This window comes from Diceros bicornis, chromosome 28 (genome assembly GCF_020826845.1).
Source record: "Diceros bicornis minor isolate mBicDic1 chromosome 28, mDicBic1.mat.cur, whole genome shotgun sequence".
Lineage (NCBI taxonomy): Eukaryota > Metazoa > Chordata > Mammalia > Perissodactyla > Rhinocerotidae > Diceros > Diceros bicornis.
The window spans coordinates 7,209,068-7,236,800 of NC_080767.1; the positions used below are offsets into that span (position 1 = coordinate 7,209,068).

At 40.6% G+C, this 27,733-nt stretch overlaps 2 protein-coding genes across 4 annotated transcripts in view; one reads left to right on the top strand and one right to left on the bottom strand.

Annotated features, from left to right (window-relative positions):
- Positions 1-1,020: 1,020 nt before the first annotated feature.
- Positions 1,021-2,793, top strand: LOC131393655 (calicin-like). Its single transcript, XM_058524711.1, has one exon. It carries the CDS (start codon positions 1,021-1,023, stop codon positions 2,791-2,793), a length of 1,773 nt encoding a protein of 590 aa, XP_058380694.1.
- A 16,873-nt stretch (positions 2,794-19,666) lies between these two features.
- The window catches only part of MELK (maternal embryonic leucine zipper kinase), a 90,911-nt gene continuing 82,844 nt past the window's right edge, over positions 19,667-27,733 (bottom strand). For all 3 annotated transcript variants that reach the window (XM_058523583.1, XM_058523582.1, XM_058523581.1), the window contains 4 exons: positions 27,184-27,280; positions 25,975-26,143; positions 22,248-22,351; positions 19,667-20,184 (listed from right to left, as the gene is read on the bottom strand). In XM_058523583.1, coding sequence (XP_058379566.1) covers positions 20,007-20,184; positions 22,248-22,351; positions 25,975-26,143; positions 27,184-27,280 — 548 coding nt within the window. In that variant the 3' untranslated portion in view covers positions 19,667-20,006. The remainder of the gene's footprint in view (positions 20,185-22,247; positions 22,352-25,974; positions 26,144-27,183; positions 27,281-27,733) is intronic.

Sequence of the window (27,733 nt, forward strand, 5' to 3'; positions counted from 1 at the left end):
ATTTTCTTATTTAAACTCTTAACAGCCTTTGAAGCAGATACTGTTATTCCCATCTCACACATGAGGAAACTGAGGTTTAGAGAGGCTGAGCAACCTGTCCAAGTCCACACTTGCTGGAGACAGCTGACCCCCAGAGTCCCCAGCATCTTACAGCTAGAGACTTGGGAATGTGCAGAGGATGTCCTGGTTTGCAGTGGAATTGAAATGATCAGGGCTTTAGAGGCCCTCCCATCCCCACTCACTGGATGCTAACCCCAGCATCCCTGCTCCAGGGAGTGGCCTCCACCTCTCCCTCTATGTTAAAAAAGAGTGGTGTCTGTGGCCACAAAGGTCAGAAGCCAAAGGACAGAGCCTTTCTTCTCTGACGGCCAGAACCTTGGCAGAGAAAGGCACTTCTATGCCTGAGAATCAGAGGCTGGGGAAAGCTGAGTAGTGAGGAGCTTCTGGAAGGGCGGAAAGAGTACTAAGTTACAGAAGCCTTGGCTTCCGGGTCCTGCTCTACTTCCAACTGGCTGTGTGGTCTTGGGCAAGTCCCTTCTCTTGTCTGGGCCTCAGTTTCCTTCCTGTACAATGGGAGGATTCTTCTGGATGATCTCACAGTCTCTCTTTCCTTCCCCCAGCCTGCCCTTATCCTCCCTTCTACCACCCTCTGCCCAACAGGCTCTGACCTTCCAGAAGCAGCCTTGAACTGAGGTTTGAAGGTCCTGGGAGGGAGTCACAACCCGTCTCTGAGTTTCCTCCTGAGCTCTGGGCCCTGGGCACTAGGTCCAGACAGGGTATCTGGCTTGTCAGGTTGGAACCATCAGAGGGGAGAAAGGCCCTGAGCATCTGAGAAAGCCCTCAGGGGGACCTGCATTGTGATGGCCTCATCGACTCTATGACATCATCCTCTCTCCCACTCTCTACTCCTCCCCAGTCAACCACTCTGCAAATCACCATCATTCTCAATCCCAACAGCCTGAGAAAGTCTTTCCTCCGGTACCCGCTGCTGATCTTCTGCCTCAGCCAACAAGAAGCACCATGAAATGGGAATTCACTGAGAAAAACTACGACAGCTTCCTGCTGCAGAAACTGAACGAACAGAGGAAATGCAAAGAGTACTGGGACATGGCCCTGACTGTGGACTACCATGTCTTTTATGCACATCGCAACATGCTGGCTGCTGTCTCTCCAGTAGTAAAGAGCCTCATCTCTAGTGATGATGTGAAAGCCACCGATGAGCTCTTTATCACCCTTGACCCCAACTATCTGAGTCCGGCCACCGTGGACCAGCTCCTGGACTACTTCTACAGCGGCAAGGTGGTGATCTCGGAGCAGAACGTGGAGGAGCTCCTTCGTGGGGCCCAGTATTTCAACACCCCACGCCTTCGAAACCACTGCAATGACTTCCTGATTAAGTCCATTAGCCCTGTCAACTGCTTGCGCCACCTCGTCTTGGCTGAGATGTTTGGGCTCAAAGAGGTATCAGACTTGGCCTACACTGGCATTCGCGACAACTTCCACTACTGGGCCAGTCCTGAGGGCTCCATGCCTGAGGGCTTCCTGTGCTGTCCACCTGTCATCTTTGGCCGCCTGCTTCAAGATGAACACTTGCATGTGCTCAATGAGGACCAGGCTCTCAGGGCACTCCTAAATTGGGTGTACTTCTGGAAGGATGAGCGGGAGAAGCATTTCATGAAGTTCTTCTCTTACATCAATCTCAATGCCGTCTCCAATGACACACTGGTCTTTGCCAGCAACAAGTTGAGGGCCATGGAGAATAGCTCAGCCCACACAACCCTGATTGAGAGTGTCCTTGTGGAACGAAAGCAGGAGAGGCCATCCAGCCTGCTGAGCCACCAGCGGAAGGGGGCCCTGCTTGATTCGGTGGTCATCCTAGGTGGCCAAAAGGCCCAGGGCAAGTTCAACGATGGAGTGTTTGCCTATATCATTCAGGAGAACCTGTGGTTGAAGCTCTCAGAGATGCCCTATCGGGCAGCAGCACTTAGTGCCACCTCTGCTGGTCGCTACATCTATGTCTCTGGTGGCACCACTGACCAGATTTCAGGGCTGAAGATGGCTTGGCGGTATGACATTGATGACAACTCCTGGACCAAGTTGCCTGACCTGCCAATTGGGCTTGTCTTCCACACCATGGTGACCTGTGGGGGGACAGTGTACTCAGTGGGTGGGAGCATTGCCCCAAGACAGTATGTCTCTAACATCTATTGTTATGATGAGCGCAAGGAGGCCTGGTGCCTGGCAGGCAGGATGAGCATCCCTATGGATGCCACAGCTGTGATCACCAAGGGTGACCAGAACCTGTACATTGTCACTGGGCGGTGCTTGGTAAAGTGCAACATCATCCGAGTCGGGGTGGTGGACTGCTTTGACACCAACACTGGGGAGGTGGTCCAGAGTATCACCTTCCCCATTGAGTTCAACCACCGGCCCCTGCTCGCTTTTTATCATGACAACATCCTCTGTGTGCAAAGCCACTGGCAGAGCATGGAAATCAACCTGCAGAAGATCAAGGCCAACAGGACGACCATCTCACTTCCTCTCTTGCCCAACAACTGTCCCTTGGATGAGTCCCATGCTATATGCTCCATTGGAGATGGCAGGGTGTTTGTATGCGGGGGTGTCACCACAGCCAGCGGTGTTCAGAAAAAGGACTGCAACATCAGTCCAAATGCCTACTTGCTGGACCAAAAGACAGGCCAGTGGAAGACCCTGGCCCCCCCACCGGAGCCACTGGACTGTCCCGCCTGCTGTCTAGTCAAGCTGCCTTGCAAGGTTCTTCAAAGGAATTAAACACTTTTTAGTTGGGAGAATAAGTAAATGCATTATTATTCACAATTCAAAGAGAGAGAGAGGGAGGAAGATGACCTGTGGGTTCCGAATTAGTGTTTCAGGCTGTGTTTGGCCCTGAAAGTAGAGATCCCAGGCTAGGGCTGCTCCCAGTGGGTGGAAGCTCAAGGCTACTCTGTCACTGGGGGGATCCAAGCTGAGGCTGGAATGGAGTCCCTGGTGGGTGGGACTGAGCATCTCCCCGGCACTGGCCAAGGTGGTGTCTGGAAACTCCCATTCTGTCCCCTATAGTCACCTCGCAGGCATCTGCTAGACTGACAGGTAAAGCAGTTGCTTAGAGCTGTGAAGACTCAGGCTCCTCCAACAGTCACTAACCTCGAGTCTGCCCAGGAGGGCGGGGAGGGCCAATCCCTGGTCTGGGAGAGGAGCCTCCTGGGCTGGGAAGGGAGAAGGTGGTGTGGGCCAGGCTCAGGGATGGGGCAGAGGGAATGGGGGGGGGCAGGGTTACTTGGCTGTTGTATTCGACTGTGCAGCTGTGTGTGTTTGTGACTCATTTGTGGGGAACTTGGGGGGTTACTCACAATTGTTTCCAGAGAGCAAGGTTCATTGAGAACTTTCTCCTGGAATACGAGGTCTGAGGGACTGGGGGTGGAAGAGAGGTCAGTCAAGGGAGAAAAAAGAAACCTATTTCTCTATTGGAGAGAAGCTTGGGGATGAGGCGAGATGACAGGATAAGAGAGACAGGGGGGTGTAGTAGTTAGGGGTATGGACGCTGGGGACAGATGGCCTGGTTCAAATACCAGTTCCATCACTTCCTGGGTCATCCTGGGTGAGTTACTCACCATCTCTGTGCCTTAGTTTCCTTATCTGTAAAAGGGAGACAATAAGAGTGGCTACCTCATAGAGTGGTGGGAAGTTTAAATGAGTCAATACATGCAAAATGCCAAGAACAGTCCCTGGCATATATTAAAGTGCTACAGGAGTACTTTTTTAGAAGGAAAGAAAGAGGGGTGAGGCAAGGGTCCGGGCTTTTGGGCCCTTATGTTAAGTGAGGTCCCATCAGATGCTCTTTGAGATTCCCGCTCTGGAAGCCTTGGTGAGCTTTCCTCAATTCCAGCTCCCTGTTTCCCTTTCAGTCATGTGTGTACTCACACATAACCCTCAGCAATTTAGAAGAAACTGACCATGTTCTGGAACAGCGTATAGAATCCTTATTCATCCGTTCTCTCATTCAACATGAATTCACTTTCTCCTCCACTTCGCACACACACACCATCGCTGAGGCCTCTGTGTGCAGGTCCCTGTTCCAGGTGCTGGGGCCATAGGCATGACAGGGACAATCCATGGCCCTGGGAGGGAGTGTCTATGCCAGTGCCCTGCAACAGGAATATCGTGCCAGCCACATGGGTAATTTAAATTTCCTAGTAGTCATCTTAAAAAGGTATAAGGAAACAGGTGAAATTAATTTTAATAATATATTTTATTTAACCCAATATTTTCAAAATATTGTTTAAACAAGTAATCAATGTAAACATTTATTAATGCGATATTTAACATTCTTTTTTCATGCTAAGTCTTTGGCATCCAGTGTGTACTTTACACTTACAGCACAGCTCAGTTTGGACTAACCACGTGCATGGGGCCCCAGGAGGATAGGGGCTCTTATTAGACAATGCAGGACACTACATGTCCTCCCGGTTCATATCTGCTCCATCCCCTTCCTTTTCCCCCTCAGTCCTGCTCACCTGCTCAGCCTCGTCTTCCTGACCTCTCTGTTGGCTGGCCTCTCTCTTCAAAGCCTGCCCCTCTGCCCAGGTCTTACTTTCCTCCTTCCAGGCCAGGACCTTGGACTTCACAGCTGACCCTCTGTCCCCTGGAACTTCTCCCACATTCCTCACTTCTCCAGCCCTGGGCAGCCCCCTCCTCTGCTCACCTCACTGCCATCCGCCCGCTGGAAGAGCAGGGCCTTCCAGATCCATGCAGCTAAGCCCAGCTGCCCCCTCCCCACCCCACCAGGCTCAGCTGACCACTGAGTCACCTCTTACTGACTCCAGATGCCATTCCCCACAGCTGGCTCTCCACCCTCTCTGGTGTCCTGGGGCCCCACTCTTCCCCTGTCTTCTTTCTCAGCCCTTTACCTCTCTGGCACCAGGACTCCAGAGAAGTAGAGTCAGCTGATCTGAGCTCCAGAAACAATCCATGTCCGCCAACAATCTCTCCAGGGGGGCTGGCCCAGAGGTATAGTGGTTAAGTTCATGCACTCTGCTTCTGGTGGCCTGGGATTCGCAGGTTCAAATCCCGGGCGCGGACTGATGCAACGCTCATTAAGCCACACTGTGGCGGCATCCCCTATACAAAATAGAGGAAGATGGGCACAGATGTTAGCTCAGAGCTAATCTTTCTCAGCGAAAAGAGGAGGATTGGCAATGGGTGTTAGCTCAGAGCCCGTCTTCCTCACACACACACACACACACACACACACACACACACAAGTCTCTCCAGAGCTGCTGCTGTTGAGCACCTCAGAGCAAGAGGTGTCCGTCGCGATTCAAAGCTGAAGCCTCCGTGTGTCTTCCTTCTGTCCCCTCACAACTTCTCAGCCTCCTCAGTTCCCTGTCTCTCCACATCCCCTTGCTCATTTCTTCCCTTCATCCCACAAATATTCTCAAGTTTCTCCTGTCCTGAAAGCAAATCCTCCTCTACTCTGAGGTCTGCCTCTTGCTGTCTGCACATCTCTTTCCTCAGTTGAGCTTCCTGAGTGTTGTCTCTGCTCTCTGGCCCCAGATCAACCCATGTTCCAAGCCACCAGAGTGTCTCCTGACAACTCTGTCCTCTCTGTCCTTTTCTCAGCATACTGGGATCATAATTTGATATATTAGCTGATGTGATCCTCCTTCCTTCTTCCTTCCTAAGCTCTTCCCATGTGAAAATTAGACCATGAGGCTGAAGCATTCAGGGCTTGTCACCTCAAAGAGGCTGGCTCAGCTGAATGGAGGAGTGGGAGTCAAATTCTTGGCATTGCTGCCAGGGAAGCTTGATCAATTCATAGCAGAGATTATGGTCTTGAAAGACAAGGTTTTGAACTACAGCTCAGATCTTCACATGGGTACCTGAAGGCCTTCCAAGGGAAGTTCAGACATGCACGGTTTTAAGGGAATCAGTTTCCAGATCCTCACATTTTTTCCTAAAATTGAACTACCTGAACATACACCTAGAGATTTCCTTCTATTTCTTTTTTCCCAGCTTCCCTTTCAAAATTATCTTTCAAACACTTTACACACACACACAGAGCAACCTTTACCCATCCCCAGTCTTCCTAGGGTGCACTGCCCCAGGATGCCACATAAGAGTGTAAACGTGTCAGTGAGGCACCAGAGAAGCCTCCTTTCATCAAGACATCAGTATCCAAAGAAGAGTTTGTTGTATGTTTATGTCTTATCTTTGCATTGTTTCTGTTAAGGTGTGAAGTCTGGTGTTAAAAACTAGGGTATTTTGGTCCAAGTTGGGCTGTTCAGAAATGTTAAATAGCATGACGGAATGATGACATATTTTTAAAAGCTTTATTGATATATAATTCACATACCTTACAATTCACCCCTTTGAAGTGTATAATTCAATGGCTTTTAGTATATTTACAGAGTTGTGCAATCATTACCACAATCAATTTTAGAACATTTTCTTTACCCCCGAAAGAAACCTTGTACCCCTTAGCTGTCACCCTCTAACCCCCTCATCTTCCCAGCCCTACACAGCCACTCATCTGCTCTCTGTCTTTCTGGATTAGCCTATTCTAGACACTTCATATAAATGTAATCATATAACATGAGTCCTTTTATCTGGCTTCCTTCACTCAGCATAACACTTTCAAGGTTCATCCGTGTCGTAGCATGTGCCAGTACTTCATTCCTTTTTATGGCTGAATAATATTCCATAGTGTGGATGTATCACCTTTTATTTATCAGTTTATCAATTGATTGATGGGCATTTGGGTTGTTTCCACTTCTTGGCTATTATGAATAATGCTCTATGAACACTCATATACAAGTTTTTGTGTTCGCATATGTTTTCATTTCTCTTGGGTACATACCTAGGAGTAGAATTGTTGGCTCAAATGGTAACTCTATGTTTAGCCATTTGAGGAACTGCCGGACTGTTTCCCAAAGCAGCTGCATCATTTTACATTCCCACCTGCAATGTAGGAGAGTTCCAATTTCTCTACATCCTCACCAACACTTCTTACTGTCTTTCCAAATACAGTCATCCCAGTGGGAGGAAGTGGCATCTCATTGTGGTTTTGGTTTGCATTTCCCTGATGGCTAATGATGTTGAGCATCTTTTCATGAGCTTATTTTTGATGACATTTGTTTAATAACCTAGCCTCTTCCATGCTCAACTGTTATCAGAGAAAGTATTACTCCTGAGGAAGAGCTCTGTGAGGACAAAACCAAGAGAGCCTGGCTCAGAAACATTGACGGTCATAGTGCATTATTTCATTCAGGCCACGGAATCATGACAAGCCTCTCTGCCTTCCTACCTCTCCATCTATCTTAGAATTAGAATGTTTGAGTTTTGTTACAAGTATGTTAGAAATATCCCCTACAAAGAGTGTCCTATCTGCATTTTCACCGCTCTCGTAATGAGAAAGAGCTCCCCGTCTCCCGTGTCCAGGTGCCTATTGTGTACCATTTAAAGGATGACGTAAAAAGTTCCACATTTACTTCCAAAAGGGCAGTGTTACATCTTTGAACAAAAGTAAATATATCACATGTAGGTTAGAAAGCTTATTCAGCCTCGTAAGAAACATTTTAAACTTTCTGTATTATGAATATAACACATAAAAAGTGACCATACTTAATTGTATAGCTTAATGAATTATTGTAAATGTTCTAAATATCCACATAATCTCTATGGAGTTCAAGAAATAGAACATTGCCAACACCTCCATGGTCTCCTGTGTGGCCCCTTCATGATTATAATCCCTTCTCTCCTCTCTGAACTTTATGATAATGTGTTCCTGGCTTGTTAATATAGTTTTACCATCTGAGTTGGCATTTCTAATACAGAGATTAGTTCATCCTGTTTTTGAACTTTACATAAGAGAATTGTACAGTATGAATTATTTTGTATCTGGCTTCTTTCACTCAAAATTTTGTTTTCACAATTTTTCCCTGCTGTTGTATGTAGGCATAGTTCCTTCTGTTCCTCTTCTGTACAGTGTTCCGTCATAGGAATGTATCATTTTATTTATGCAGTCTCCTGTTGAAGGACACCTGGGTTGTTTCCAGTTTGGGCAATGACAGACAATGCTATCCTTGTGAATATCTTGGTGCACATGCACTCAAGTTTGTCTAGGGCATATACCTAGGAGTGGAATTGCTGTCTTCATTGCTAGATAATGCCAGACTATTTTGCAAAGTGATTGTGCCAATTCCCATTGCCATCAGCAATATACGAGAAGTCCCGTTGCTCTGCGTGCTTGCCAATACATGGTATTATCCGACGTCATAATCATAGCCAATGGGACGTGAAGCAGTATCTCAATGTGGTTTTAATCTGCATTCTCTTGATTGATAATTAGTCAAGCATCTTTTCATGTTTATAGGCCTTTTGGATTTCTTTTTTTGTGAAATATTTGCTTCTTTTTCTATTTGGTTGACTATCCTCTCTTATTGATGAGTTGGAATTCTTTTTTTTTTTTTTCTGTGAGGAAGATCAGCCCTGAGCTAACATCCATGCCAATCCTCCTCTTTTTGCTGTGGAAGACCGGCTCTGAGCTAACGTCTATTGCCAATCCTCCTCCTTTTTTTCCCCAAAGTCCCAGTAGATAGCTGTATGTCATAGTTGCACATCCTTCTAGTTGCTGTATGTGGGACGCCGCCTCAGCGTGGCAGGAGAAGTGGTGCGTCGGTGTGCGCCTGGGATCCGAACCCAGGCCGCCAGTAGCGGAGCACGCACACTTAACCACTAAGCCACGGGGCCGGCCCCCTGGAATTCTTAATATATTTTGGATGTGAGCCTTTATCAGTTACACACGTGGAAAGTATCTTCTCCCACTCTGTGGCTTTCCTTTTCACTCTTAATGCTATATTTTAATTTGATTAGTCTGATTTGTCTTCATTTTTGGTTACTGCTCATCGATAGTTGAAGAAATCTTCTCTACCCAAAGGTCACGAATTTCCCATATGGATATTTAATTGTTCCAACACCAATTTTCTCACTTTTCTGCAGTGTCACCTTTGTTGTAAATCACATGTCCGTACACAGCTGGATGTGTTCATGAGCTCTCTTATTCCATTGGTCTATTTGTCTGAGCTATGCCAACACCACGCGCTGCGTTACTATAGCTTTATGATCTCCTATACAGTTTAGAATTAGTTTGTCAAGATCCACAAAAAGCCTGTTGGGATTTTGGTTGTGATTACACTGAATTTATGGACAATTTAGGGAAATTTCATTGATTTACAATATCAATTTTTAAAATTCGTGGACACGGTATATCGCTCCATTTGCGGAGTCTTCTTTAATTTCTCTTAAAGTTTTATACTTTATTCTGTAGAGGACTCACACAACTTTCGTGAGATTTATTCCTAGGTACTTGACATTTTAGAATTGTGTGTGTGTGTATATATATGTAGTACATATTTGTACATATACATATATATGTTGTATTTTTCAAAAAATTCATTTCCTCTTTTTGTACTTAGTCTATAGAAATATAGTTGATTTCTGTATATTGAATTTGTATTTAGAAAATTGTAGGGGATTTTTAGACATTCTGGATGTGAGCCCATTATCAGTTGTACATGTGGTAAATATCTCCACTTAATATGAATCATAGCTCTATATGTAAACTGTAAAACTACAAAACTTTAGAAGAAAACATTGAGAAAATCTGAGGTTAAGCAAAGATTTCTTAGATATAACACAAAAAGCATGATCCATTAAAAAACTGATCAATTGGACCTCATGAAGACATTTTCCTCTGGGAAAGACACTGTTAAGAGGATGAAAGGACAAGCCACAAATTGAAGAAAATATTTGCGAATCACCTATCTGGCAAAGGACTTGTATCCAGAATATGTAAAGAACCATTTAATAATTTATTTGTAGATATTTCCATAGTTTCCATATACACAATTATATCAGGTACAGACAATGACTTTTTTTCTTTACAGAGGTTTCCTCTTTTCCAAGTTTGCTAAGAGTTTTTATTGTGATAGATATGGAATGTTCTGCGTCTATTGAAATGAGCATGTTTTCTCCTTTAATCTATTAATAGGACAAGCCCCTTTTATTAATTTGTCAATGTAAAACCCTCCATCCATTCCTGGGATAAACTAACTTGGTTATGACATATTATATATTTTTTAATTTTAAATACTATATATTTTTTATAATTATTAGACTGAGTAATTATATAATTCCTTTCAAATATTACTGGATTCCCTTTGCTATATATTCACACAGTTTTTTATTTGTAAATTTATCATATGGAGCTATTGTAAATGGTATTTTTAAAATTGTAGTTTTTAATCATACATTGCTAGTACTGTAGATAGAAATATGATTGTTTTTTGTGTGTTGACCATGTACCTTGCCACTTTGCTAAACTCACTTATTAATTTGAGGAGTTTTTTGTGTAGATTCCTTGAACTTTTCTGTGTAGACAATCCTGTCATCTGCAAATAGGGACAGTTTCATTTCTTCCTCTATTGCTCTTCTTTTCCAGTTTCTTAAGGTGGAAACTTACTTACTTGAGACCTTTCTTCTTTTATAAATTAAGCATTTAATACTATAAATTTTACTCTAAAAGTGGCTTTAACGACATCCCACACATTTTATATTTGTATTTTCATTCATCCAGTTCAAAATATTTTCTAACTTCTCTTGAGACTTCCTCTTTGACTCACGGATTATTTAGAAGTGTTTTGTTTAATTTCTATAGGTTTGGAATTTTCCTCATATCTTTCTATTGGTGATATCTACTTTAATTCTGTTGTGGACAGAGAGCATACATTGTACTTGTTTCCAATTCTTTTAAATTTAATTTGTTAAGGTTTGTCTTATGACCCAGGACATGGTCTATCTTGGTGAATGTCCCATGTGCACTGGAAAATAACATACATTTGGCAATTGTTGGATAGAGTGTCCTATAAATGCCAGTTAGGTCCAGTTGGTTGATGGTGCTCTTCATTCCTTCTATATCCTTGTTGATTTTCTTTCAACGAGCTCTATAGAGTCTGTGAGAGGAGTGTTGAAGTCCCCAAGGATAATTGTGAATTTGTGTGTTTCTCCTTTCAGTTCTTGCTTCACGAATTTTAAGGTCATTTCTGTTGCTTACATACTCATTGTAATTTTCTTGGTAAATTGGCCCTTTTATCATTGTGTAATACACATCTTTATCCCTTGTAATTTTCCTTGCTTTGAGTCTACTGTCTGAGTGGACGATGTGTCTTTTTTCATCCTTTTACTTTGAACCTATCTGTATCATTATATTTGAAGTGAGTTTCTTGTAGAAAATATAATCGGTTCATGTCTTGATATTCATTCCGACAACCTCTGATTTTTTTTATTAGTGTGTTTTAAACAGTTACATTTAATGCAATTACTGATAATGCTTGGATTTAGGTCTACCATTTTATTATTTGTTTTCCATTTTTTCCCATCTTTTTCATTCCTCTGTCTTCTTTTCTGCCTTCTTTCGGGTTATTTGAATATTTTTTAGTGTTCCATTATAATTTATTGTATTTTGACTATATCTCTTTGTATAAAGTCTTTAGTGGTTGTTCTCGGGATTACAATATACATACTGAACTTCGTAGTCTGTTTAAAATTAATAGTTTACTACTTCGAGTGGAATATAAAATCCTTACTGCCATCTCAGTCCCTTTACCCTCCCCTTCATATGATAGTGGGCTTATATATTACATCTACACACGGGAAATCCCAGCAGACACTGTTACATTTTTTTGCCTTCAAACATCGAGCATATTTTAAAGAACTCAAGAGAAAAAGAATAGTCCATTATATGTGCCCAGATATTTGTCATTTCTGTTGCTCCTCTTTCTTTCCTGATGTTCCAGGTGTCCATTTGCTGTCATTTCCCTTCTCTGAAAAACTTCCTTTAGCAACTGTCTTAGAGCATGTCGGCTGGCCCTGAGTTCTCTTACTTTTCCTTCTTCTGAGAGTGTCTTTATTTCATCTTCATTACTGGAGGTTATTTTCGTGGGATATAAAATTATGGCTCCATAGTTCTTTTTTTCAGCACCTTAAAAATGTTGTGCCGGGCCGGCCTGGTGGCGTAGTGGTTAAGTTCGTGCCCTCTGCTTTGGTGGCCCGGGGTTTGCGGGTTTGGACCCTGGGCGCGGACCTACAAGTTGCTTATCAAGCTACGCTGCAGCAGTCATCCCACATATAAAATAGAGGAAGATAGGTGCAGATGTTAGCTCAGGGCCAATCTTCCTCAGGAAAAAAAAAGAAAAGAAAAGAAAAAATGTGGTACCACTTCCGTCTGACCTTCATGGTTTCTGATGAGAATTCAACATTCACTCAAATTGTTGTTTCTCTGTCAGTAACAAGTTATTTTTGTCTGGCCACTTTGAAGATTTTTTTATTTTCTTTAATCTTCAGCAGTTTTGTTACAATGTGTGTGGGTATACATTTCTTTGCCTTTATCTTGTTTGGGGCTCACTGAGATTTTGGAATCTGTAGATTTATGTCTTTTGGCAAATTGGGGAAGTTTTCACCTGCTTTTACCTCAAATGTTTTTCCAGCTCTGCAGTCTTTCTCCTCTCTTTCTGGAAGTCCGATGGCACACATGCTGGACTTTTTTTATTGTTCCACAGGCCCCTGGGGCTCTTTCAGTTTTTTTTCCTTCCTGTTGTTCAGACTAATCTCTACTAATCAATCTGTATGTCCACGGACTTTTACCTCTGTCATCTCCATCTGCTTTGGGGTCTATACAGTGAGTTTTAATTTCTGGGTTTTTTTATTTTCCAGCTCTAACATTTCCATTTTGTTATTCTTTATATTTTCCACTTTCTTACTGAAACTTTCTAGTTTTCCATTTGTTCCAAAGGTGTTTACAATTATTTATTAGAACATTTAAAAAATATCTGCTTTAAAGTCTTTGTCAGATAATTCCAATATCTAAGTCATCTTGGTATTGACGTTTGTTGATTGTCTCTTTACTTGTTGAGATTTTCCTAGTGCTTTGTATGCCAAGTAATTCTAGATTGAATCTTACACATTTTGAATATTATGCTATGAGACTCTGGCTCTTAATGAAATCCTGTGAAGAATGTTGATATTTTTGTATCAGTATGCAATTGAACTGAACAGGTTCAGACCATGAGTTCCAACCAACCTTTTCTGGTCTGTGGTTGAATTTCATTTCAACTTTCAGACCTTGCAATGGTATTTGGATCTGACCATGTTTGTGCCACCCAGTGGCCAGTCTGGGACCTGGATGATGGTAAATCCAGTTCTTCAAGTCTTTTATATGCTGAGTAAGACCAGATCAACCTAAGTATAGCTCAGGGCTGAGCCCAGGAGAGTGTGAACAATTTCATGGGGTCTCTTTCCCAAGCTCCTCCCTCTCTATGATCTCCCTGGGGATCATATTATTCAGTTCCCTGGGGCTCCTCTTTTTGGTTCTTTGGGCAGAAAGCTAGAGCTCTACTTAGCCCACTCTGCCATGCATTTCATAGCCGTGCCCGTGTCTGAGGCCAAGTGGCAGAAGGACCAGAGGATAAAAAATAGTGAACTCATTGCCAGTTCAGTACTTCATATTTTGGTCTTCTGCCCCAATTCTCCTGCCACCATTTACTTTTCAGAGTCCTTCAATAGCTTCTGCTCCATGCATTCCAGCTAGGTCTAATAGCTGCATTCAGTGGGAAAGACCAAGAGGAATGTGCTTACTCCATCTTACTCCCACTCTGCATTTTTTTCAACTATATACACAAATGACTTTGTCTGTAATTTTCCTTTCCCTTACTGTCTTTGTTGGGTTGTGTACCAAGATTATGCTTCCCATAAAATGAGTTGAGAAATATATCCTCCTTTTTAAAATTCTCTGGAGCAATTTGTAAAGACTTGAATTTTCACTAATGAAGCCAATGGAGTTTTCTTCGTGAGATAGTTTCTAATTTATTAAAGTGTTTTTAATAGTTATAAGAATATTCAGTTCTATTTCTCCTTGTGTTATTTTTAAGTTGTATTTTTCTAGGAATTTCTCTATTTCATTTAAATTTTCCAAGTTATGAACATATAAATGTTTGTATATCCTCTTATGACCTTTATAATGTCTTTAGAATCTTTCAGTGATCCCATTTTTATTCCCAATTTTGAATTTTTAAAAACTTTTATCAGTCTCACATCAGTATGTCTTTATGACTTTGGATAGGCAATGGTTTCTTAGATGTTACTCCAAAAACATAAAAATAACCATCATCAAAATTAAACTTTCGTGCCTTAGAGGACACATCAAGAAAGTGAAAAGACACAAATTGAGAAAATATTTGAAAAGCACATTTCTAACAAGGAACTTGTAGTAGAATATACAAAGAACTGTTACAACTGAACAATAAAAGGCAAAATACTCAGCTAAAAGAGGGCAAAGGATCTGAATAGACATTACTTAAAGAAGATACACACGTGGCCAATGAGCACATGAAAAGATGCTCAACATCATTAGCCACCAGTGAAATGCAAATCAAAAACACAAAGAGGTGCCACTTCACACCCACCAGGATGGCTATAACAAAAAAGAGAGCTAATAGGAAGTGTTGGTGAGGATGTGGGAAAACTGGAACCTGCAAATGATGTTGGTGGGAATGTAAAATGGTGCAACCACTTTGGAAAACAGTCTAGTAGTTTCTCGAATGATTAAACATGGAGTTACCATATGACCCAGTAATACATATACTGGGAATATATACCCATTAATTTCATTCCTAGGTATGTATACTCAAGAAATGAAATGATACGTGCCCACAAAAACTTGTACATGAATGTTCACGGCAGTATTATACATAATTGTCAAAAAGTGGAAACAACCCAAATGTCTATCAACTGACTAGATACATAAAAGTAGTATTCCATACAATGGAATATTATTCAGACACAAAAAGCAATAAAGTACTGACACATGCTATAATATGGATGAACCTTGAAAATATGCTAAGTGAAAGAAGCCAGTCCCAAAGGACCACATACTATATAATTCCATTTTTAGGAAAGGTCCATAATAGGCAAATCTATAGAGAAAGTAGAAAATTAGTGGTTGCCTGGAGCTGGGGGAGTTGAGAGGACCGAGGAATGGTGATTAAATGTGCAAAGTTTCTTTTGGGGGTAAAGATGAAAATGTTCTAAAACTGATAGTGGAGATGGATGCACAACTCTGTGACTATACTAAAAGCCATTGAACTGTACACTTTAAATGGGTGAATTGTATGGTATGTGAATTGCATCTCAATAACATTGTTAAAAAGATACCATGCCTGTGTCATGGTCATTCTTTCTTTCTTGGATTACTCACTCTGGAGGATGACGACTTGTGTCTTGAGTAACCTTTTGGAGAGTCCCATGTGGCAAGGAGCTGAGGCCTCCTGCCAGCAGCCATGTGAGTGACCTTGAAAGTGGGTCACCCTGCCCCTGTCAAGCTTTCAGTGGCTGCAGCCCCTGCCAGTAGCTTGACTGCAGCCTCATGAGAGCTCCTGGGTCAGAACCACCCAGTGAAGCCCTCCCAGATTGCCGACCCTCAGAAACTGTGTGAAATAATAAATATTTGTTATTTTTATTTTATTTTGAGGAGGAATTTATTTGAGGTGAGGAAGATTGTCCCTGAGCTAACATCTGTTGCCAATCTTCTTCTTTTTTTTTTTTTGTGAGGAAGATCAGCCCTATGCTAACATCTGCCAATCCTCTTTTTTTTTTTTTCTTGAGGAAGATTGGCCCTGGGCTAACCTCCATGCCCATCTTCCTCCACTTTATATGGGACGCTGCCACAGCATGGCTTGCCAAGCGGTGCATCAGTGCACGCCCAGGATCCAAACCAGCAAACCCCAGACCACCACAGCAGAGCACACGCACTTAACCGCTTGCACCACCAGGCCAGCCCCCGAATCTTCCTCTTTTTGCTTGAGGAAGATTGTCCCTGAGTTAACATCTGTGCCCATCCTCCTTTACTTTTGCATATGGGACACCACCACAGCATGGCTGGATCAGCAGTGTGTAGGTCCTAGCCTGGGATCCGAACCTGTGAACCCCAGGCCGCTGAAACGGAGTGCACCACCTCAACAACTATGCCACCAGGCTAGCCCCAATGTTTGTTATTTTAAGGTGCTATGTTCTACAATAATTTATTACACAGCAATAGATGATACAAGCCCATCTATCTCTTTAAGACAGGAATTTCCAATAAAATTTTATTTATTTATTTATTTATTTTTGTGAGGAGATCAGCCCTGTGCTAACATCCGCCAATCCTCCTCTTTTTTTTTGCTGAAGAAGACTGGCCCTGGGCTAACATCCGTGCCCATCTTCCTCTACTTTATATGGGACGCCGCCACAGCATGGCTTGCCAAGCAGTGCGTCGGTGCGCGCCTGGGATCCGAACCGGCGAACCCCAGGCCACCGCAGCGGAGCGTGTGCACTTAACTGATTGCGCCACCGGGCTGGCCTCTAAAATTTTACTTTTTATATTTAATATTTATAAAATTTTCTGGTATATTTTGTTGCTTTAATTAAATGTATACTACTAATACTTATAATGATGTCAGTCCAAAACAAAATTTTAACATTCAGAGCCTTATGGTCATGGGATATTTTAAAAAAGTCCATTATATTTATAGTACATATTTTTGTTACAAAGAAGTCTGTTAAGTTGATGAATGAAAGTCTTTGAATCACAAAAAAATTCTAACACGATAGAACTTAGAAACAAGTGCTGGAATGGTAGCACGTGTTCAGGGAGCAAAAGCAAGAATCTGAAATTTCTTAATGAAAAGCTTTGTCATGTATTTTTTTAATGGATAATGGTGAGAATCAAATCACTATGGTATCTAGATGCCATCGGATACATTTAAAAGAGCAACAGAACAATTTTATTTGAAAGAATCTATATTTACAGTATATTAGAAAGTACATCCCTTGCAACTAATTGTTGTTATGAAAAAATTTAGATGTCAATTTAAAATGCACAAGATGTATGTAGATTTTTAAAAATTCTTTTAGGGAAGGTATTTTTTTCTTCCTTGGAGTTCATGGTGTTCTTGAATCTGTACCTTGATTTCTTTCAATTATGGGAAATTCTTAGCCATTTTCTCTTCTAACCTTGCTCCATTCTCTCTCTTCTCTCCTTCTGGCTAAAATTACATCTTTACAAAACCTATTCCTCATATTTCATGTTTTTCTATGCTCTTTTCTGTGTTTTTCATCCTTTTGATTCTGTGTTTCAGCCCCAATATTTTTCTGCTTTATCCTCTGGTTCACTAATTCTCTTTTCAGCTATGTCTAACCCACTATTAAACTTATCCATTGAATTCTTAATATCAGATACTCTAAATTTGAGTTCTCAGATCTTCAAACTGCTGAAATTCCCAATATTTTCTTTTAATTCCTTGAACTCATTAATCATAGCTATTTTAATGTCTAGGTCTGATAACTCCATTATCTGAATCCCTGGGATTTCTGTTGTATGTCTGTCCCTGAAAATGTCTCTGAGCATGTTTCGTCTTTACACATGTAGTTATTTTTGGATGAAATTTTTCTATCGGAGAATTTACTTTTGCTTTTGGTGGGCAGCTCTAGGCTAAGGGCCCCAGAAAGCCTGGATCACTTTAATTCAACCAAGGATTTATATGACTCAAAGCTGGGCTTTAGTCTACTTTCCCCTTTATTCCTAGTGTGTAGCCCACAGGGTCCCCACAAAAAACCTGGTACATTTATCAGGACCCCTCCTTGGTAGGCCCTCAACTGTTTGATCTCCCCAGCCTTGTTCACTGAAGCTCGACTCAGCTTCTCAGCCTCTGCTTCCAGAACCAACAATCTCCTTGAGAGGAAACATGGCTCCAAATGTCAGGCTCACTTTTCTTTGCTTCCCTCCTCTCCTAGAACTGGGGCCCACAATTACTGACTGGTTTGGTAGTCCTCTGATGCCTTCAAAGAGATTGTTTAAAAGTTTTTTCCCAGTTCTTCTAATTATTTTGAGCAGAAGAGTTGACCCTAAACACTTTGCCCATCATTGCTGGAATTAGAACTTCCTCTCTCCTCAACTTCAGACTTGTATTTCCAGTATCCTGTTGAATGTCTCCTGAATATCCTACATGTCCCTCGTGCTCAATATGTCCACACTGAACTCTACATTTATCTCATCTCCTGCCCCCTCCCACTCAACTGGCTTTTCTTGTTGTGCCTATTTCTGTTCATATAGTTCCAAACTTTAAATATTATCTGTGAATCTCCTCTCTCTCTGCCTCTTAAATGCCTTCACTTACCAAGTAGTGTGTAGCCCTGGTGGTCCAGTGGTTAAGATTCTTTCTTCTCACTATGGCAGCCTGGGTTTGTTTCCTGTTCAGGAAACCACACCACTCGTCTGTCGGTTGTCGTACTGTGGTGGCTGTGTGCTGCTGTGATGCTGAAAGCCATGCCACCAGGATTTCAAATACCAGCAGAGTCACCCACGGTAGATGGGTTTCAGTGGAGCTTCCAGACTAAGACAGACCAGGAAGAAGGACCTGGCCGCCCGCTTCTGAAAACAATTGGCCATGAAAACTCTATGAATAGCAGTGGAGCATTGCCTGTCAAGTGCTGGAAGGTGAGAGGATGGCGCAAAAAGACCAGGCAGGGTTCCGCTCTGCTGTACACAGGGTCTCTAAGAGTTGGAATCCACTCAACAGCACAAACAAAAAAAACGCTGTTATAAAAAGTGTAAAACTCTTTGACAGCTCCTTCGCCAAAACAGATTAGTGGAGGATTCAAGTTCCTTCCAGTTCTCTCATCACTTATATCTGGCTAAACTTTCACTCCTCATCTGCTGTTTCCCCCTTGTACCACCTTCTGACCCCACCTAAGCATAGCATGCCATTGTATAATCCCACGCCTTTGCACAAACTATTCTCACTGTCAACAATTCATATTCCCTGTTCTCTTGCTGTTGAACTCCTATATATCCTTCAAGACCAAATACTGTTTCCTCCAAGAAATCATGCCTTACTCCTCCAGACAAAGTTCATCATCCCCTCTACGCTGTAAACACTGGTTTAGGCATTTGACCCTGCTAATAGACTCTGAACTCCTTGAGTTTATGAGACAGTATCATCTTGAGCCCCAGGACCTAATGATGTAAGCCCTTAGTAAATGTTTTATGAATAAATGAATGACAAAACACTCCCTCACTACTGACTAGAAATAGTGTTATTTTTTTCTCCAACTAGTTTAATTGGTAAAATCCATACAAATATAACTTGAGTGCTGGCCTTTAGAGATCAATAAAATGAAACAGAAAATACAAATCTGGGGCCAACATTGAGACTTAAGGAAAATTACCATAAAATAACATTTCATGGGCGTTCATAGTTCAGATACTTATCATTGTTGACCGAACATACTTACTGAAGTCTATGCTCTTTTATTCAACATACTAAATGTGTTGTTTAACTCTGGTAACCACAGCTGTGACTTAGTTAACGATCTCAATAAATCCTACTTAAATCAGAGACAGGAAAAAATTATGCAAATGAATTCTTATCTGTTTTTCTGCCCAAGGCATATTTGATAACAGATAAAACATACTCCAAATAGTCTCTACTTAATAGTTAGGAAGCCATTTGAGGTTTTATTTGGATCAAAATCAAATACAAAGAGGAGGAGAAGATTGCTATATTCACAAATGGTTTTATTTCAGAAAGAAATTACACATTAAAAGGAGACATAGTTAAGAGCGTACATTCACATATGGAACTGAATCTAGGAAAGGCAACAGTTATTAATATACAAAGCCATATGATTAAAAAAGATGATAACAGATAATGACAGATGGGCTTGCCTTAGATTCACCCACAAAATAATATCTTTTGTTTGAAAACAAAAAGATATTGGTCTTTAAGATAGCTCTTTAGAAATGAGTTTGTAGTTCCAATGGACCAATCACCCCAGTCTCCACATAGGCTGTATCACACCCATACTCATACCGCAGGATGGAAGCCAGCCATCAGTTATACCTTGCAGCTGGACAGGATGTCTTCCACTAATCTCTTGTAAACCCAGGCATCACCCTTGAGCCGCTGCCTCCTGATACCCACCACGTCGGGTTTTTGAAGTTGGCACACTTCTAGTTCAAACTGCATTGTCACTTTGCCAAAATCTGACTGCGTTTGACACTTCAGTGTATAGCTGTAAAAAACAAGTTAAGGAGCCAGTTAGGAGGAGAACCATGAATATTCTGAATAACAAGAGATTTCTAAGCCTCTAGGAGGCCAGTGGAGAAAATGAACCATTATTTCATATTAAGCAGTATGTATATTACTGCTTACAGTTTCCAAATGACCTAGCTATGCTTTAGTGATGGAGTATGACTGGTGTTTTCCCAGAAGCTGAACTAGGATCTTAAGAAAGAATCACGATCAAAAGGTTTTACCAGAATTCTCCCTTGCTCCAAAGAAAAGCCCTTCTTTCATAGCTACACATGCCGTTTATGCTCAAGAAATCTTCTGGCATCCTTTATGCAATTCTTTCAACAATGCAATCTGTGAACATCAGGCCATTTCCACAATGTTCACAACAGAGGAAAGCACAGGGAAGATTAAGAATATTTTTTTTGTGTGCATCTCATTAGAAACTTTTGTCTTTCATATAAATAAAGCTGAAGCCACCAACCTGTCAGATGGACACGTGTTTTTGAGGTTTTTCTAATAGTAATAAGAGGTTATGATCTTTACAACACTTTATAGCACAGTTAAAAAGAAAGCCCAAGGAGATAGTACATTCCCATGGCTGAAACACATAGCATATATAATCAGAACTGCCATGTTAACCACTCTGATAATGGAAAGGCCCAGTCTAAACGAAGAACACATCTTAAGAAATAGGTATGTTCTTGAAAAGTTGCATAAATTGAATTCACGTAAATCACTTTTTAATTTACATTATATTGTAGTTTGTCTTACAAATCTTTGATAAACAATAAACACAACAATAAACAATACAACTGATTTTAAATTTCAGTTCCTAAATATTTAGGTACACATGATTAGGCTCTGTTCCACAGAATTGTAGAGAAATTACTTGTATCTGTTATGTATCATGAGGTTTCACAAAATATCATTCTTTTTCTCACTAACTTAGTTATGTGTTTTAGGGCTTGATCTCTTAAAAATAAGCAGTGTATATCAGAAATGCTAAAAGGAGTATCCTGTAGTCAAGTTTCCTGATGGGAAGATGAAGTATGGAGCAATTTAACCATAATGGAAGATAAAAAGTAAGGAGAAAGATAATAATGGAATATAATATATATAAGATTAGTAACATCACACCACCGAAAAACTTCGCTTTTATTATTCTGCTTTGTCACCAAAAGGTAAAAACAGACAAGGTAACAAAAAAAAAAAAAAAAAAAAGGATCAAGGCAGAGACCCTCTGGTTGATCAGGAAGTTCGTTAGATTAGGAAGAACAGGTGGGAGTGAGTTCAATGTGTTCTAATAATGTCTAAGGAAGAAAGCCAGGGTTCACATAAGGAAGGCTTGCCAACATTTACAGACAGTGAGAAGTAAAATTACTTTTGCAAAAGATGGTTTCTTCCAATCTTACTCTATATTGACTATTCTATTTAAATGTTTTTGGCAAATCTATTAATGGCTCTTCTTAGCTGCTTTAATAATGAAATTTTAAAAAGACCTAACTGAGTGGAAATGCTTACAAACACGAACATCTGAGGTAACCAGCAGAGGTCTGGCTCTTCAGATCATGAGATCATAACCAAAGAGGCTTCAATGGCAGTTCACTGCCCAGTGGGGAGCAGTTAAGGGGAACACGTCCCTAAAGTACTGAAAACCCAGTTCTGTAAAATAGCAAGTCATAAAGAAAAGAAGTCTATAGAAATCCTTGATTTGTCAGAGGTGTCTCATAAATCTAGATTACATTTTATAAATACTATTGTAAAGCAGAACATCAAAGGAAAACAGACGATGTAAAAAAAACTGGAAGGAATTCCGATTTTCCTGTTTTGAAAAGTCTAACTCTGAAAGTGGTGACAACACAGGCACTTCAACAAACTTCTACAGTTCGTATAAAATAGAAGAGAATAAATTATGGACAATGAGACTACTATAAAAGCTTTTGGAATGAGGTGGAAGAAATATCTTTTTTAAAAAGGGGAGAGGGGAATCAACCCATGTTCTCTCAAAGCTCAAAAGGTATCACATAATAACTGCAACAGCCTGGTAAGTGTGCTTCTTACCCCTTTTGTACGAAGTCAACATGCTTCTTTGGAAGAACAGACATTATCTCATTCAAGAGTTGATCTGGATTCACTAATCTGCTTGTAGTCACATTATAGTGCAGCTTAAAAAAGAAAAAGAAGGGGTGAGAAATAAATCTTTACATCAACACAGAGACCATCCTACCTGATTCAGAGATCCCAAACTCCTCAATATGGTACCATCTCAAGCGAAAATATTTCAAGAAAAATACTGAAAGAATTGACAACTAACCTTGGTGAGTTGGATTAAGATGGCACTGAGAAAGCTTGGAGAAATCATGTTTATTAGAAGCAACATCCACTTCATCCTTTTTATACGTTCACCTTCCTCTCCCACCAATCTTTTTATGGAAATAAATGAATATTAAACGCCATCTACCTGTTTGAGCTTTACCTGCGTCTCCCTTCCTACACTGTCACAGTCCTGAAATGTAAACTGGGAAGATGAAACAAATGTCCTAGAAAATTTGGTTTGTATATAGTTCGATATGTTTCCTTAATTTTTTCTCTATTATTTTAAGAATATTATAGCATTCCAGGAACTGATTCTATGACAATTCTATGAGAACATGAGTATAACAAGTATTCCTTTAAAAAAGTAATGTCTTTTTTTTATTATTTTTTTAATTTAATTTAATTTAATTTTTTTTAATTTTTTGTTTATTGCAGTAACATTGGTTTATAACATTGTAAAAATTTCAGGTGTACATCATTATACTTCTATTTCTGCATAGATTACATCATGTTCACCACCAAAATACTAATTACAACCCATCACCACACACATGTACTGAATTATCCCTTTCACCCTCCTCCCTCCCCGCTTCCCCTCTGGTGTAATGTCAAGTTATTTTTTTCTCATTGACTGAGACCACGATTGTCAGAAACAATTCCATTTCTAATTGGTATCCACCCATCATTCATTCAACATCTATTTATTGAATGTGTACGAGGTGCCAGGCACTGTTTTTGTCCTGGAGACAGACAAAACTCTCTACCTTCCTAGCGGTAGGAAGGTAGGAAAAAAATCATACTGTCAAAAAAAATCATACTTTCTGTGTGTTTCAGATTTGAGTTCTTGTTATAAATAACAAAACGCTAAGATTGGAAAAGACCCAACTACCTTAGTTTTCAAATTAAGAACCTATGGCCCAAGGAAGAGATATATATTCCTTAAGGTGAGGTTTCCCAGAGTGTAATATAAACTGTCACTCGAGATACACGACATAACTCTGGGTGGAACATAGATAAATATTTTAATTTTCATATTTATGTATTTGCTCCAATCTGATTTAGAGAAATAAAATTAGCAAAAACTAATGATATATAGTTTCCTTTTAAATAAATGCAAGTTTTAAAAAAGTTAGTCATCTTGACTGCGGTGATGATTTTACAGGTGTCTATATAATGCCAAAGTATATGAACTGTATATTTTTAATATGTGCAGTTTATTGTATGTCAATTATACCTCTATACCTCGAGGCTGATATGAAAGTGAGTGTTAAGTGACTGGAGTGTGGGGACCCCAGCTTCAAGTCATAAAAGGAGTAAGTGGCACAGCTGTGACAGGACTCTGTCTCTTGGGTCCCAGTCCAGGGGTCTGTCACCAAACTAAATTGGCTTTGTCAAAATAATAATAAAATGAACACTTTCAAACCACAATTTTAATGATTCCTTTTGTAAAATAAAGAATTAATCCTAATTTATCTATTTAAATTTCAGATTTTTATAGATTGCTTCCTAACAGAGGGCTTAACTACATATGATTTGCTATCTTATAAAACTAAGATGTTCTTTGTACCATCCTTTTAACTTTTTTGGAAGTTTACGATTTTTTAATTTAATAAGTGGGTTGAAAAAGTGAGGCTAATTTCCTATAGCAGGTCCTGCGGTTCTGTAAAAACTTAAAGCATTAAAAAGGGTTAAAGATCCAAAGTTAGATGAAGTTTCAGATCTTGGGTTTGTACTAAATAGGACTGTGGTTCTGCTACACTGGGGTTAAAATGCTCAACATTAATAATAAGAATGATACCTGACACTGGAACACCCTATATTAATAAGCATTTCATATGCAATGTACCATCTTATACAGACAGTCTTGTTTATACATCCCAGCTCTGTGAAGTTGCTGAGTAGACATTACACCCCGTTTTCACAAATAAAGAAACAGGAAGTCAGGGATAAAATGACATATCCAAGCTACACAGTAGGAAGCTGAGGCTAGAATCCAGGTCTTCTCATCCCAATCTTGTGGTTTTTCTCCTACATCCTGGAAGTACTGAGGGATACCTAGAAAGCCAGCTAACATCACAGCAGTTCCTAATGAAAAATGCATTCAGGTTCCAAACAATTTACATAGGTGAACAACTTTAGAATATTATCCATCAGTATTTGATAACAGTATTTGATATATCAATAATGTATATAATTGGACAAGTTTCCTTAATTTTTCTTTATTTAATGTTTTTTAGGGAAATGGCACTATAGTTTTCTTAATCCCAATGTCAGAGTTTGGAATACTTCACAACTGTCTCCAACTAGAGAAATCTTAGAATAAAAGTATAAAATATGCCTAATAAACAGCCCTATTCACCATAAAACCCCTCAGTGTGTTATATAAAGTTCAACAGGGCAACAGACACTAATGGGTAAGTCCTATCTTCTTTAAAACAGGACATAATGGGATCTCAGAACATTCTCCCCCGAAGCATCTTTCTGCCCAACAGCTCAGCAATTTCCTTTCCCCAAACCTGCCTAGATTTGATCAAAATGAGTGTCTCAGTGAAAAACTAAACACAGACCCAGTCCCCAATCACGGGGAGCACTACCATCTTTTCCTCCCTCCTCTAGGCCCCACACGTTTTGGAATGTGTTTTATTACAGCACTGAACCCCCGGTAACAGAGCAACATCCCTGCCTATTTTCACTGCCACTCTGTGAGTTCCTCAAGGACACGGGCTGTGTCTTACACACTCCTTTACCTCTTACCTCCCCCAAGCAAAACTGCCATTCATTAGATGTTTCAATGAATGGGCAGAGAGAATCCAAGAGAGTAAAAAGCATTTTATATCTACTAATCATTTCTTTTTCCTTTCCTTTCTCCCCCAAATACATTGCCCACCCCACTGACACGTTAAACCTTTTGAAGCATAATAAGTCTATCAGATAAGGTCCAAGATCCTTAGCCAGGCCTGTGAGGACCTCTCAGCCTACTGCCCAGTCTGCTGCTCCTGTTTTCTTCACAAACACCACACTCAAAGTTCAAATGAACTTCCCATGCATTCGAATATTTCGTGAGGGCCCACAAAGGTATCCATGTGTCGGGGACTCTTCTATGCACCAGAGATACGACAACTGAGCTCAAGTCCCCATCCCTAAGGCAGCTCTCAGTTCCTCATATATGCCCCATGCTTCCCATCTCCATTGCCTCGTGATTAATTCCTCCACCCGAACTCGAACGTCTGAAGTATAGTTATTTGTTCCTTGAAAAGGAGCGACTGTATCTAACTTACCTCTGCATTCTCAAAGCCTACTGCATAGCAACATGCATATTTCAGGTGCTCAAAAAACATCTATTAAGTAAATGAATGAATAAGTAAATAAAAAATACTAATCAATTCATTCATTCGTACTTTTCTTTAAAGAAATGTAGCCCAGTTAGCAGCCAGCTTCTGAAATCCATATTAGAGAATTCCAGTTCACTTACCTTCAGTCGTCTTGGCCCGTCTTTGGCCGAGCCCCTCCTTTTGCTCCTGGTGAGCACAGTGATCACCTTATCCAACCCCCTCTCAAGGCTCCCAAACACTCTGGTTCCTTTTCTTTTTGGAGTTTCCTCTACATGTGCTTGGTTGAGATCCATTTCCACTGAGCGACACCTTAAAAAACAGAAACACCCACGAGTAGAGCTGGGTCTCCTGCCTGCTGGGGCCCCCACAGGCTGTGCATTAGCTGAGCCTCACTCAGGTATGCCAGGGCCAGACGACCTCACTCCTCCTCAGGAGCACGAAGGCCATCTCCCACTGGAAAGTAGCCATCACCCTTCCCCCTGCCAACTGCCACTTGGCAAAGCTACTTTTCCCCTCCTTTTTTTTTAAATGTCAAATATACAGAAAAGTTGAACAAACAATGCAATGAAAATCCAAATATCCTCTTAGATTCAACAGTTGTTACTATTTTGCCACACTTGCTTTCTCCACATATATAGACAGGATAATAAATACAGTAAATACATAGATATCTTTGCTGAGCCATCTGAAAGTAATCCCTTGAAGATATCATGATACTTCACTCTGAAACTCTTCAGCGTACATCACCAATGAATAAGGGCATTTTCCAACAGAACCACAATACCGTTAAGACATCAAGAAAATTAATAATAATGCCATAGTATCATCTCATATCTAGATCCCATTCTAATTCCTGAACTGTCCTGACAATAGATCCTGCTTAAAAAAATAGCTATAAAAGACAATGAAGGCTCATCTATGCAGCAGAACTGTTTATGCAAGAGGAATGGGCTTTCTTTAAAACACCCTTTAGTATCTTTACTATCTGAGCGATGCTGTTAGTGAATGTCTATACTCTACTGGCAGAAGTGAAGGGAAAGATGGGCCTTAGAGAGGGAACCATGTGGCTGCGGCCAGGGCCACTGTCTTCCCAGCCTGCTGTATTTAACTTAAGGTGCCAGTCCTACTGCTGATGAGTTTCACAATTCTACCCCATAAGGAAGGCAGTGGCATCAGCACCAGTAACGGCCACAGTCCATCCTCATACAGACAGACATTCTCGTACAGTCTCCAAAGTAATCTACATGATGGTTTATCTTAATCAGGTTTATCAGGTTTATCAGATATGAAAGAAGGAAAAGTGGTTACATACGCTAAAGATCAAAGAGTCTGAAAAACAGAACACTTACCGCCTCTCAGGGCTAATGACACCTGTCATTAACATCTCTGTTCCCGCTGAATTTACTGGCATTTTAATTGGAGTTTCCTTCAGGCACTGGTTTCTAGCTATTAGAAAAAAAGCAACCACAAACCAAATGTAGCCGACACACTATGGTTTCAAAATTTCTATCAATAACGCAGACATCACCTCGTTCATTGACTCAGAAATACTGTAATCACCTGGCCAGTGATGCTAAGGCTCTAGTTCTTTAAAGAAATGTTTCTGTGTGATTTTTAATGAAGATAAAATCATTTTGCTTTGCACATGTGGCTCTTCTTTTTCTTCACTGCAAAACTGAAGCCATGCTTATGATTTTATTATAAATATCATATGACAAATCTAAATAGATCATATAAATACAGATTTCGTGATTACTGATTCTCTTTTCTATAACTAAGTCAGTCTGTATTTATACAAGGACCCAATTTATGCCTTTAATTGATACAGCATTGAGAGGTGTTAATTCAGTTCATAGCCCGATTCAGCTCCTGTTAGGCTAAGAGAACAATCCCCTGTGA